General features: G+C 36.2%; 1 protein-coding gene and 1 long non-coding RNA gene across 9 annotated transcripts in view; one reads left to right on the top strand and one right to left on the bottom strand.

Moving 5' to 3' along the window:
* The window catches only part of MGLL (monoglyceride lipase), a 183543-nt gene that overhangs the window by 20495 nt on the left and 149235 nt on the right, over window positions 1-13813 (bottom strand). For 7 of the 8 annotated variants that reach the window (XM_058167424.1, XM_058167427.1, XM_058167428.1 and 4 more), the window contains 2 exons: window positions 4581-4717; window positions 428-538 (listed from right to left, as the gene is read on the bottom strand). In XM_058167424.1, the coding sequence (XP_058023407.1) occupies window positions 428-538; window positions 4581-4717 (248 nt within the window). The remainder of the gene's footprint in view (window positions 1-427; window positions 539-4580; window positions 4718-13813) is intronic. The other variant, XM_058167425.1, reaches the window with a different exon arrangement.
* LOC131190250 (uncharacterized) overlaps window positions 13126-13813 on the top strand; it is a 30766-nt gene continuing 30078 nt past the window's right edge. Inside the window, exon 1 of the long non-coding RNA XR_009153270.1 lies at window positions 13126-13233. This is a non-coding gene — a long non-coding RNA (uncharacterized LOC131190250). The remainder of the gene's footprint in view (window positions 13234-13813) is intronic.

Here is a 13813-nt window from a genome sequence, read left to right on the forward strand (position 1 = left end):
AACTGCATTAAGGCATAGCATAGCATGGGAACCTAGCCAGAGATCATGCATCTGGAAACTGAGGAAACAAAAGCAGCTTGGGAAGAGAGATTTGTCAAAATAAATCTACAGGAAATGGAAAAGGTTAGTACAAGGTTCTTGCTCTAAATTGAAATTCTGATTTTTGTGAGAAAAAGAGCATCTTCATTTATTATAATATGTATTTTTAATCCTTCAGCTTTTGCACTGGCCACAAGCCTTTTTACATTCAATTTTAGGAAGAGCCTTAAATTCATATATTTTTTTAAAAAAGGGAAAATAGTGCTCTTTCACATACAGAGAGGTTAGGCTGGTGAAAGAAAGGGCTATTATCTTAAGATAGTAAGATTTTTAGCTGACATTTAGATAGTATGCCTGGAATTAAATGAACACCTTTTTTGTTTTTTACCTTGATCGGTGTCGCTACATCAGGACTTGCAACTACTAAAGGAGAAATTAATACCATGCCTGAAAAGTCATTTGGTCTTTCGCACGCGGTGAGGATGGCAATGGCTCCTCCCTGAAATGAAAAAGCAAGCAATGGGTTGATGATTGCTAAGACTATTGACCTCAGTAAAGCAGAGGTGAGAAGTTTGTGCAACACTACAACTCCCAGCATGTCTTACCATTGGCATGCTGACTGGAGTTGCAGCTGAATTGGAATTTAGAAATACCTGAAGTGTCATGGTTGCCTCCCCCCCACAAATCATATAACAAAAAGAGATGACAAGAACTTATAGGCAGGTACATTATCAAGGTTACTGACTTGAGAACCTTGCCAGTTTATACTGGCAATGATTTATTGTGGCAGTGGCCACAACTATATACAATTTCCTTCTGCACCGAGAAAAAGACAAATTTAGATCAATTCCATTATTATGTACCACTGATTCCAACCAGCAATATAAAATAACAGACAAAAAACTTCAAAGGAACTGTGGAGGTGATAATTTCAGAACTTATGTAATGAATGCAAGCATGTATCACCAAGTGTGCAATTCACCTACATTGGCAGCAGAGCCTTATGGCAGTGCTTCAAAAGGTGTTTCAATACCATTTCCAGGCATTGTACAACACTGAAATACCCAGAAATACAACTGCGCAAAAGAAATCATCCAGGAGTCACAATACAGCTAAATTAGGTTATTGTTAAAGAATGTTTTTCTTTATTTACTGTGTTTCCCCGAAAATAAGACCCTGTCTTATGTTTTTTTGAACCCTGAAATAAGCACTTGGCCTTATTGACCTGGGCTCAAATGCCCAATTGGGCTTATTATCAGGGGATGTCTTATTTTGGGGGAAACAGGGTACATTTTAAACTCATATATATTATTCCTTTACAAGGAAAACCAAAAATGCTAAAAAAAGAAAAGAAAAGAAATGCAAATCATTTTCCTGCTCCCTCAAACTACAAAATGCAAGAGCAAAGACAACATTTTTCCAGCGGTATGGAAAAAATTGGCTCCCAGCATGTCCATAAAGGCCCAAAAATGGAAGAGAAGGAGTAAATCAAGAGATTCATAGTGAGTTAAGGAATGATGCAACTAAAAAGAAGGGAATGGAAAGTAAAGAGTCTGATCAAAGTGTGCGATGAAAGAGAAGCCTAAGGGAAAGTCAAAGTGACCGAACTAGATTAATAAGACATCAATATGTGCTTGCATTCAAAAATGTATGATTTAATGAGCCATGATGGTGCAGTGGTTAGAATGTAGTACTGCAGGCTATTTCTGCTGAATGCCAGCTGACTGCAGTTCGATTCTCACTAGCTCAAGGTTGACTCAGTTTCCATCCTTCCGAGGTTGGGTAAAATGAGGACCCAGATTGTTGGGGGCAATATGCTGACTCTGTAAACAGCTTAGAGATGGCTGTAAAGCACTATGAAGGGGTATATAAGTCTAAGTGCTATTGCTAAGTGCTATTAAATCAAAGAATGATAAATACATTTTATTTTATTTTTTTACAGAAGAGAATAATAGCTGTTTGGGAAGCAAATTATAGGGCCTTTTTTTTTTGAAGTTTTGGATAATATGGCTAGATGTAAGAAACAAAGAAGTTTGAAGGCATAACTTTAATCTCTTATAAAATCTTGACTTATATATCTTAAAACTGGACTGATTATTCCAGTTTTGGAAGGATTTATTGACTATTATTTGGCATAGTGATTTAAAAAAAAATAACTGAATGCCAAGCCAGTTTGGGACTGCAAGCTAAAATGCTCTCTTTTCAAGCCAAAAGTATGTATCTTAACCTCAGTAAGCAGGAGAGTTCAGTATGATTCACAAATAGTTGCCATGGGGAATCCTTGGAGAACTATATTAAAGATACATCATTCTGTTTACTTGCAGGAATAAATTTGTGTGTATATGAATATGAGGACTATTTGGGTAACTTCAATTTCATCTTATGCTACCATCTTTTTGTTTTAAAGGTTTACTGTGAACTTCAAATCAGACATAATCTTGTTAACTTCTGATTAGAGATGGCTATGCTTGCCTTAACTTTGTTTCAAAGCCCACTTTTTTTGTTTTGAGATTTCTTTGAAGATACTAAGCAAAAAAGTTTAATTTTTTTCATGCAAGTCCCCATCGCTATTATTCAATGCTCTTTTATAAACCTAGAATAAATTTTGGAAAAGAAGGAAGTTTCTTAAAGAAGCTTATCGGAACTGGAAATGATTAACTGAGCATGAGCAAGACGATGTGAACATTAAAAGGAATTTCCACTTTGATCTAAATAAGAATTCAAAGCCAAAACAGACTAAGGTTTAGAATTACAGATTTCATGTTATAATCTCAAATGGTTGTACAACTTTCTTCTAATTTAATGAAAATGCATTTTATATAATTTTAAAAGAAGGAATAGACAATGTAATTCTGTTGATAACTAAAAGGAATAGAACGAGAAATGAATACGCATGCACTGTATCTCCAGAATACAAGCTGTCACTGATACATTCTACAGCTGTATTAAAGTTCAGAGAAGATAAACCATTCCTTTGAAGTGAATGACAATTGACTCACAAAAGCAACCTTTTGCATTTTCATCCTTGAACCTTCTTAACCTTTCTTAGCTAGCTTAAAACTTTCAGAACAAGCTGCGTTTGGGGCTGTACATCCTTTGTAGTAAAAATAAAAATTCTATTGTAAGGTAGCACAAAGTCTACATCATAAAATATTAAATGTATTATAAGTAAACCATAACATAACTTTGGGGATATGTTTTATTTTACATAATTTATTCTTGTATTAAATGATTCAGAGTTTGTTCAATGTCCACCCTAGTTCTTGATATACCTCTAGGCATTATCCTGGTTGAATTGTCCACCTATTCTTTCATCTGTTTTGGCTGGCCATTCCAAGATTATTAAGCCACTTGCCAATTCATCCCCTAATGGGAGTATAAAGCCTCAAGATGCAAAATATATCTTTTCTCATCCAATCAGCCTCTCTGAATTGGAACTTTGGGGCCTGCCCTCTTTTGTGGTTTTATTTCACCATCAAAAGATTTTCTGTAGCCTGTAGAATTGGAAAGCTAAGTTGTGGCCCCAAACCCAGAAGTTCAAGTTTGGCTTTCATTTTGCACATTTCCTTTCCTTTCCCTTTCTTCTCACTGCAAAAATGTATAGCAAGGGCATATTCCTTCTTCCCTTTAACAACACTTGAGAATCTCAGAAAATGGGGAAACTCACTCTTAAAATAAATAAGGTCCTTAATTGGTATAGAAACATTTTAACCAGCACGAATAAGGGATCTGCCTCCCTGCCCCACCCTCTCCATCCATCCAATCATTTATTTATCATCTATCTCTGTGCTTATGTGTCTGAAAAAACCCCCCAAACTCTTCACTTGTTTATGTCTTATTATGAGAACAATAATCCATGTAATCCATCCATTAGGGCATAAGAGAATCTCCAAAACATTTTGTCCTTTATCTTTCTCATATTTACTTAAATACATACATTCAGATCACATCATTCTTTTTGGGCAAAAATAAGAAGGTTATTTTTCCACTTGCGTTTCTAGAAATTCCAGCTTCATAGCTCTTCAATATTGGAAATAAGCCTTGGGAATGGTGTGTATCAGAGGTGGATTTCAGCAGGTTCTGACCAGTTCTGGAGAACCGGTAGTGGAAACTGGTAGTGGAAATTTTGAGTAGTTCGGAAAACTGGTAGTAAAAATTCTGACTGGCCCCACCCCCATCTATTCTCTGCCTCCTGAGTCCCAGCTGACCCACAGAACCGGTAGTAAAAAAATTTGAAACCCACCACATCTGTAATTTCACATTAGAAGTAGCAACTGTGCAGTTTACATTTAGGTGGGCAGCTGTTTACAAATAACTCCAATAATATAGCCATTGCTTTTTGTGAAAATAAAAGAAAAACAGAAACAAAAAGAGGGAAAGGAGATGAAGCAGGGAAAGAAAACAGAAAAGGCTATGATTAAAAAAAAAAACCCTTCTGGCACCAGTATTAATTGTTAGACTTCAGAAACCTAACCCAAAATAAACAGCATCTGCTGCTCTATAGGAGGCCAAGGCTCCATGAGAAAGGATAGTGTGCTTACCATGGAGTGCCCCAGAAGAAACACAGGAATGCCTGGATAATCCTTCTTCATGAGATCTATGTGTTGCAAGCTGTCTCTGACAAACACATGAAAGTCGGACACAACCATACGGTCTCCTTCACTTTGCCCATGGCCAACTGTAAAAGGGAAAAGGAAAAGTGACCTGCCACACCAGAAGTAGTTCAATCTCTTCTCAGACTTACATATGAAACCCAACCTAGACACAAAAATTATATTCTGTTATAATTTTCTCCCACATGGCACCGTCGAGATGTGTGCAGGGCCTATTGGAATTGAAGTCCAACACGTTTGGCAGTCACCAATTTAAGAACAATTATACTGCATTTACAATATAATCCGCTGTTGTTATTAACCACTTAGTCATGTCCGACTTGGTGACTTTACATGCTCTCTATGCTGTCAAGCACAGCTTCTTTCAGTTGTTTTTTATTCAACTTTGCATCAGATTTGATGTTATCAAGCCACTGATGAGGTTACCTATTTTGAAACATCTGTAAAAAAACAAGCAAGCTCAGAAAGCACCTTGGACTCCTTAGCATGTTCTCTGCTTGCCTCGTCTTCTTTGTCCACTAACTATTCCTAACACCATTGCCTTCTCTCAATGAATTTGCACGCTTAACATGGCCAAAGTAAATTGGACGTAGCCTTATGATTTTAGCTTCCAGTGATGTGTCTGGTTTTATATCCAATGCAAATAACATCATTTGTGCGCAAAGGCCTCTAAAGCCGCAAGAGCAATGAGAACAGGGGGAGCCCCAAACTATACATCACCTTTGTCTGGGGAATGCTAACCTGTTGAGAATCAAAGGTAACACCAAGTCATGGAAGTAGAACTTTCATGTTCCACAACTGAGATTGCCTGAGGCGATACATGATCACAATCCCTCCATAGTTGGGTATCCTTAAGAGGCTTCCAATGTGGCCTGGCTTTATATAACATGAGGAAATAAGAGTAGAATTCTAATCCTTTTCAGAAATAGGATGATGCACTACTAGATGGACTTTAGTCTGATTCAACAAGAGATGGGTTTTATATTCACAGCCTGAATAAAAAATGATTGCAGGCTATGGGACTAAGGCTTACATAGTTAAAAGCAGAAAATAATAATTACCTCCCTCCTTATCTATATCCAGGGAAGGGCTGTTTATTTCATATGCTATTGAAATTCATCATAATTATCCCTCATAAAATAGAACTGATGATCAGCTGATCTGACAAGATAGCCCACTGCCATACGATTGAACCAAAATTATAACTCAGTAATCATTGCAGCTTTGATTCCTAAAAGAAAAAAAAATGCTGAATAGCCAAGCTTAAGATTAGAGGGTAAAGAAATGCAGAAATTTCTGACATAACTCAGCTGCATATTTTCTTGCCTTTTAATCCAGATTTCTGCCCTGTAAATTGCTTCTTCAATACTGGTATTCATCCTGATGCCCTACAATATTTGATGGCTGGAAAATGATCAAAGTCATCAGGTCTCAAGTTGAGAAAGGCAGATATACACAAAAAGATGGGGAAAATAAGAATATTTCAAAGGTGATTTTTTTTCAAGAGGCAACTGGATTTTTTGGGTTTTCTCTGAAGATGTTTCACTTCTTAACCAAGAAGCTTCTTCAGCTCTGACTGAATGGTGGAGAATGGAAGGATTTATACTCCTTGCAGACAGCTAGTCATTTGCATTCTTTTAGCCAGTTGTTAAGATCACCTGGAGGTTTATCTGTGTCATCAGGGTCACCTGAGTGGTGCAAATGTGTGTGGAGCCTTCTTGGAACTGTTGAAAGGATTGTGTTGTAGACTGGAGATAGATGGTAATCCTTTCCCTCTGTTGACAGAGGACTGTTCAATTTTGACATAGATGATTTAGAAAACAGTCATCTGCCTCCCCGCAACCCCTGCAGCCATGTGACTACTTTTTGGGTAACCACTCCACATTTATGGCTGTTTGCATTTCCTCTTCATCATGTGTCCAACTTAAGGCATTTTTGCCAAAAAAACAGCATTTCTGGCAAAATTTGTCCCATAGCAAACAATGGGCTCACCTAACTATGAAAGTATTTAATGAGCACTACAAAAACTTCATGAACGCCACAACGTACAACCATAATTGAGGGACTCAATTATGGTCATAACTTGAGGAGTCCCTATAAATGCTTCTGGTGAGTATATGGCATATATATCTTCTTGAATTACAACTAGTTTTTTTTAAAAAAATGGATTCCTTTGCAATATAATAATATCAATATCAATATAATATAATAATATAAAGCAAACTTAATTTAATATATATAAGTTTAATGTGTTAGATTCTAACACAGTTCAACAATTCTTTGTCCTTATACTTTTTAAGGAGAAATGGGTATTTCTTATAGAGAAATCTCAATACATCACAAACAACTACAGTTCCCAAAAACTTTTTTAAAAAAGTATGTGGATAGGAAACAAATACATAAAACTGGTCTAAGTATGTAACATAAAAAGCGATCTAAACTCTAAAGTTGTTGATGCCTTTTTCTCAAATTTAAATAGCTGTCAGATGCTTAGGTGGATCAAAAGCAGTGGTGAAATCCAATTTTTTTTACTACTGGTTCTGTGGGCATAGCTTGGTGGGCATGGTGTGGCTTGGTGGGCGTGGCAGGGAAAGGATAATGCAAAATCTCCATTCCCACCCCACTCCAGGAGAAGGATACTGCAAAATCCCCATTCCATCTCCATTCCTGGGGGAAGGATATTGCAAAATCTCAATTTCCACCACACTCTGGGGCCAGTCAGAGGTGGTATTTGCGGGTTCTCCGAACTACTCAAAATTTCTGCTACCGGTTCTCCAGAACCTGTCAGAACCTGCTGGATTTCACCCCTGATCAGAAAGAAATCAAGAATTCAGCAAATCAGAGCAATTTAATTTGGATTTATTCTTTCCAAATATGTTTATGTGGCATTAACAAAAACGGGAGCTTAGTAAGTACAAGCTTAAGTCTAAACATGCACAGATTGGGCTAGCAGTGATAATATAAACCAGTCTTCTCTAACATGATGCCTACCAGATGTGTTAAGAAAACAGCTTCCAGCCATTCTGGAATTTGTAGCTCCAAATACATCAAGAGGGCATCGGCTTGAGAAAGACTAGCATAAATAAATGACAAAATGTTTAGAATTTCTAATTAATACTCCTTTATTATCGAGTGAAAGAAGTTTTTCCCATATGTTTTTAAAAAAATTACTTTTAGCTGCTATTATGTTTGTTTTTGTATCTCCAACAATCATCTATGGATGAGTTGCTGCTTCATATTGCTTTACATATGGCCCTACTTAAGCTATAATGTGGCTGATAGGTTTCTGTTATGAATCCATCCATTATGTGTAAATTAAACTATATTCGACAAAAACTAAAAATTCTTGTTTAGGATTGTTATTCCTTCATACTTTTAGTTGCCAAGTCTCAAGTAAACCAAATGACATATATTCATGGATAAACTAAACTAAGTAGATTTGATCATTTCCAATCAACTAATGGAAAACTAACAACAGCTTTCCAGACAAGAAACGGCAAACTGAAGACAACATAGTTAAAAAGTAAAGCAATGAGTACAGCAGAATGAAGGGCCAACAAATTAAATGGTAATTAGTTATAGTTACATATAGTTGCCACTCACAATAACACTGCAAATCAAAGTCTCTGGTAGATTTAGAAATCTAAGAAATGAGGGAATATCGTGGGTTTTTTTCCCTCAAACCAGTCAGTGTCTTAAGGAAACATACTGGGTTTTCATATTTCCTTTTCTAATTGCCTTTGGAAATTGCTTGTTAATGGCTTTTCAACTATTGGAACTTTTGAATTAACAGGTGTTACAGCACCAGTCTGTAAAGTTTTGAATAAGTGTTTAAGGATTTTTTAAAAAAATACTTTGGAATAAATAGCAATAGCACTTAGACTTATAGTGCTTTACAGCCCTCTCTAAGCGGTTTACAGAGTCAGCATATTTCCCCCAACAATCTGGGTCCTCATTTTACTGATCTCAGAAGGATGGAAGACTGAGTCAACGTTGAGCCTGGTGAGATTCGATCTGCCAAACTCTGGCAGTTGGTGATCACCAGAAGTAGCCTGCAGTACTGCACTCTAATCACTGTGCCACTACGGCTCAGTAAAATAGCAAAATGCTGATTAGATCTTTGATTTTGGAATGATACAAATGGGCTAAGGATCCAGATGAATTTGAAATAAGATTTGGAATTATTTATAAGAATCCATGGAAAATGCTTTTGTTTTGAATTCTCTCAAAACAAGAGATGAGAGTTTGGATTCTAGAGAACCAAAAGAAACTAAAGATTAAAATGAAAAGAGAAAAACACTTAAGTTTGACTTACTAATACAGAATGGAGCAAAATATTTTAATATACTGAAGGAAGTTTTGGACTCAGAAAATAATTTTAAGAATGTCTATCACTATAGATAGATTGTGTTTAAAAGATGTTATGGAAGAGAAACAAGTTTTACTGTACAGGCTGAGATTGATGTGCAAGTGGATTTAAAAGAAGACAGGCTTCAAGAATGATATGAAAAGAGTCCTACACTGGACCTACATATGAAACCAGCTAATGTCTTAATAATTAAAAGGGATGCATAAATAACAAACTCAAGAGTGACTGGATAACTTTCCTGTATTGTATTTTAAAAGTGACTTCTTAAAGCTTTGAAGAATTTTGTGAGAATAATTTTTAGACCTTGTCTAAATGAATAACATTTAAAACAATTCTATTCTTTTCCTGCAAGAGTAACAGGAGCAATGTTCATTCTGACATGATCAAGAAAAGGAAGGAAGTCAATACATTCTTACCTCCCTCATGTAATGGTAGTGGCAAGCTGTAAATAAGGCAAACTCTCTATGGTTCAACTTAATATGGCAACTATCAGTAATAATGGATTTTTCTCTTAATATGGAATATGAGAAAAATAAAGAAAGAAAAAATTGTCCAGCTTTTAAATAATCTCATCTGGTCAATTTTCTTGAAGGAGAATGTGAATACTTTTTAGTGGAGGTTCTAGTGCAATTTTTGTGTGTTTGTGAAATAGCTGAAAACATTAATCGTGACTTTTTCATTTACTTTGAATGGTGCCACAAGACTGGACAAATCAAGTTAATGTACCCTGTTTCCCTGAAAATAAGACCCTGCTTATATTTTTTGAACCCTGAAATAAGAGCTTGGCCTAACTGCCATGAGCTCAAAAGCCCAATTGGGCTTATTATCAGGGGATGTCTTATTTTGGGGAAAATGGTAGATATACTGACAGACAATTTTTGTAATACAATATATACTATAGAGTTATAATGCAGAAAATGGTGATGATTTAAACAGTTCCATTTAGGCAGAGGTGATCAAGTAAGGGAATTCACGAAGAGCTGAGCTTGCTAGTTAAAGTTATGTTAACTGTACAGTTAGGTAGGGTTGAAAGTTCAACCAAAAAAAGGCTAGAACTTTTGAACTACAGATAGTCAGTCAATTAATCACATCATCACAGATAAAATTCACAGCTAAGGAAATTCATGGCATTAATAGAGCCCAATGCTTTCATTAGAGTTACATATAACTCGCAACTCCCTTTCATGAAGTCTTTGGAAATATTTCTGATCATAATTGTGAAACTTCAAGGTTAAAGCTACTGTGAAAACACTCTAAGCTAAACATCAGTTCACTCCTCCTTCCTCACTCTTGAGGTTACCCTCCCTAAATTACCATAATGTATGAACTTGAGGGCTTTCAGAGGTTCATCTTTTATAACAGCCACCTTGGTATTTCACAGAGGGAAAGTTTTATTTTAAGCGGTAAAGAATACAAATATCACTACTGATTTAATATAATGGAATTTTCATACAAGGAATTACAGAAACTGAGTGGAGGCTGCAAAAGCTTAATAATAAACCATTCTACCAAAGAATGTCAATTCTAAAAAAGTTGATGCTAAGAAATTGGACAAATTCACAGAGAACGGTAATAAGACCTGATATGGATTATACATCCGTATAATGCCCAGATTCAGAGGTAGTATACCTTGGCATGCAGATGGAAGTCTTGCGAGTATCTGAAAGCATAGTGAACTACATGCAATTTTGATACCATCAAGTAGGATTCTTCTCATGCATATATTCACTTCTGTATATTTTTAATCATTATCCAGACCACAGATACAGAGAACATGTTATTTTCATTATTTTCTATCGCAAGTAAATTGTTGCTGAAGTGGTAATAGCAGTTCATCACACTTTCCTGATAACAAGATATGAATAAACTAAAAAATGGATTCTGCCAAGTCAGAATTGTTTGAAACGGAAGGGTACATCTACACTACAACTAAGGAAAAACTAGGAATGAGAAAGCCGCTCAGAGCTGCCTGAACCACAAATTGGGTGGTAAATAAATTCGATAAATAAATAAAAGTTCAGCCTAATCTATTAGGCAGAAAACAAGCTTTTGCCCTATTATCCATATACTGTAGAAGTTTATGTCAAATTTAAATAGAGGAGCAAATGCATATGGATAGTGTAACCTCTCTTTCTGATGGCCTGGGAACCATTTGAAGTATTTGGATAATGAACAGTTTGGATAAACAAGGGAGCTTAGTGATTCCATAGGATCATGTTGAAATTGACTATTAGGAAAACATACACAATGATGGTGGATTAAGTTGGGTAACTCACAGTTTTTAACTATTTTGGCTCAGGAAAATGCTCTAACTGATTGCAAAATTCCAAGCAAAGAGATACAAATTCAGGAAGGAATTTTTATGGGAGGAGCTTAGCTTGTACACGAGATTGTACAAATGAAACACAAGGTATGTAAGTACTTAGTAGAAACGTGACTAGTTCAATTGTCAGAACCAAGGTGGCTTAAGTGTCAAAGATGGGGATATTCCCATGACCTGGACACATGATTATAAAATCTGTTTAACATTGAAGCTGGAGACCTTAAAAATCTTTTCTTTTTTAAAAGTTTTATCTATTGCTTTCCAGTTAAACCAGTGTATGCAAAAAAAGGAAACATGTCTATCCTTAAAAAAATACACACATCTACTGTATTTCATACGAAGCTCTATGAAAGGAGACACCAGATGCCAAGAATCCACTCAACTTTGCACTAATAATTTAGCTTCTATCCTTAAAGAATTCCATTACTTAAATTTCATCTTTTGTTGGGGAGTGCTAACACAAAATGGGGATAATTAGTTTTTACGTACAAGGGAGACTGACCTGACCTCTGCAGAGGTAAGCCTACCATATTAGTTCCCGAGGTTTCCACTGACAGAGAGCACCATAGACAACAGAGGTTTCAGAATCTTCCTATGTGGAAGGCAATCTATATATAACTAATACAGTTATGGGTTACCCCCAGTTCGGACCGGTTCTTGCGAACTGGTAGTAAAACCAGAGGGAGGCTCCGCCCACCAACCCTGACATCATCAGGAAGCTTCTGTGCATGCGCAGAAGCAAGCACATGTGTGCAATCCCACTGCAAACCGGTAGTAAAGGTAAGTAGAACCCACCCCTGAACTAATATTCAATTATGCATGTAGTATTTCAAATTCTTATGCCTCACAAAATCATAGAATTGGAGAGGACCATTGACCCAACTGAGCCCATCCTTTTGGACTACAGGATTCCCCTAAAGGAATCACTACAGGATTAAAGCCCCTCATGCCTAGTCTTTGTTTGAGACATCTAGCAAAAGGAACTAATCTTCTGTCTCAAGAATTAGTTGCATGGAAAACTCTTACTATTAGAGTTTCCCTACACCACAATCTCTCTGAAATATAAACTCTATTGCTCACTGTACTCTGCCAGTTTATTTGATTTGTCGGAATTTCTGTAAATTCATAATTGTACAATCTGTATGGCTGACTTCCACTTTTGAGCAATGGGAATACTGCAAAGACCAGATCAAAACAGCATATTTTCCACAGTTGCTAAATTCCACAGCAGCAGGGAATTGTCAGTGGAGGAATATATAAACTGAATGTCTCCTAACCATCTCCACGCATGAAGGAACCAAGCTTGTTTTTATGACCCCTCTGCTTGTGGCAACACTTAAGAAAGTAATCTCAACCAAGGCTAAGATTCTTGTAAAAATTCACCAGAATCTGTTAGATTCTGTTCTCAGCCTGCTATGTTTAACCCACATTTAAGATTAATGTCCCAATACTGGATCACATCAACACACTGACGACAGCTACCACACTATAGTTATATTGCTGGAAGCAAGCACAAGATAGCTTTTACTTTCAGCTTGATGGATTGAGTTTATCTTTTATTTTTAATAAAAATATGGATCAGTGTTATTTTTTAAAACTGCAAATGTATATTAGAATACACAATATTTTTGTTTCTGGTATGATCGATATCTAGTTCTTGTCACTGTTCACATGAATATGTTTCTTTCCTCAACCCAGAGTAGAATTCTCAGAAAAGAATCGCCTCCTTCCCAGTACATATTTTTGAAGAGCAAAGATATTTTTAGACCAGCTTGCACAACAGATTATTGTTTTGTTAGGGGGGAAAAAGGAGAGAGAAAAAGAAAAACGATTTTCTAAGCTAAAATTATTTCTGCCTTATTTCTGCGAAGCAGCAAACCTTGGATATGGTAAGTCTGTTGCATGATTTTCTGCCAGTGAGGAACAAAATTATATCCAATGGTGGAGGATGCATTTATTCCCACCAATCAACATAATTGGGAAGAAAAGTTTTTATTTTCATATTTCTATCTTTTTGGAGATCCGAATTCAGATTTGAGGCGTCATATTATTCTGAGTAATATTTTTCTTAACCTAACTATTTGTACCAATAGACTCTCCAATCAAATATCCAAACAACACTAGGTCTTTTTCCAGATGAGTTTCACTCTTCATGCCAGTAATTTTCTTAGCAATGTAACATTAAATCTGAACTCAAAAATACAAAACCAAACCAAATTCTTTCAGTAAGTCATATGTGATAGTGAATGGTAAGAGTTGGGTACTTGACACTCTTTGAGCTTGATAGTTTTCTTGCAGGTATTTTTTTATTACCAGGCTAAATAATATCAATGTGAGGGAAAGTGGGGTGCTGGCTTTTTATATATAGCAGCTTGATCTATCAATCTTGGTGGGGTTATAGCATCTTTGATAGTTCCCTCATTCAGATGTTGGTTTCTTGGTTACCTGGAAGTGGGCTCTAGAGAGGAT

Source organism: Ahaetulla prasina, chromosome 2 (assembly GCF_028640845.1).
Source record: "Ahaetulla prasina isolate Xishuangbanna chromosome 2, ASM2864084v1, whole genome shotgun sequence".
In the NCBI taxonomy this organism is placed as follows: domain Eukaryota; kingdom Metazoa; phylum Chordata; class Lepidosauria; order Squamata; family Colubridae; genus Ahaetulla; species Ahaetulla prasina.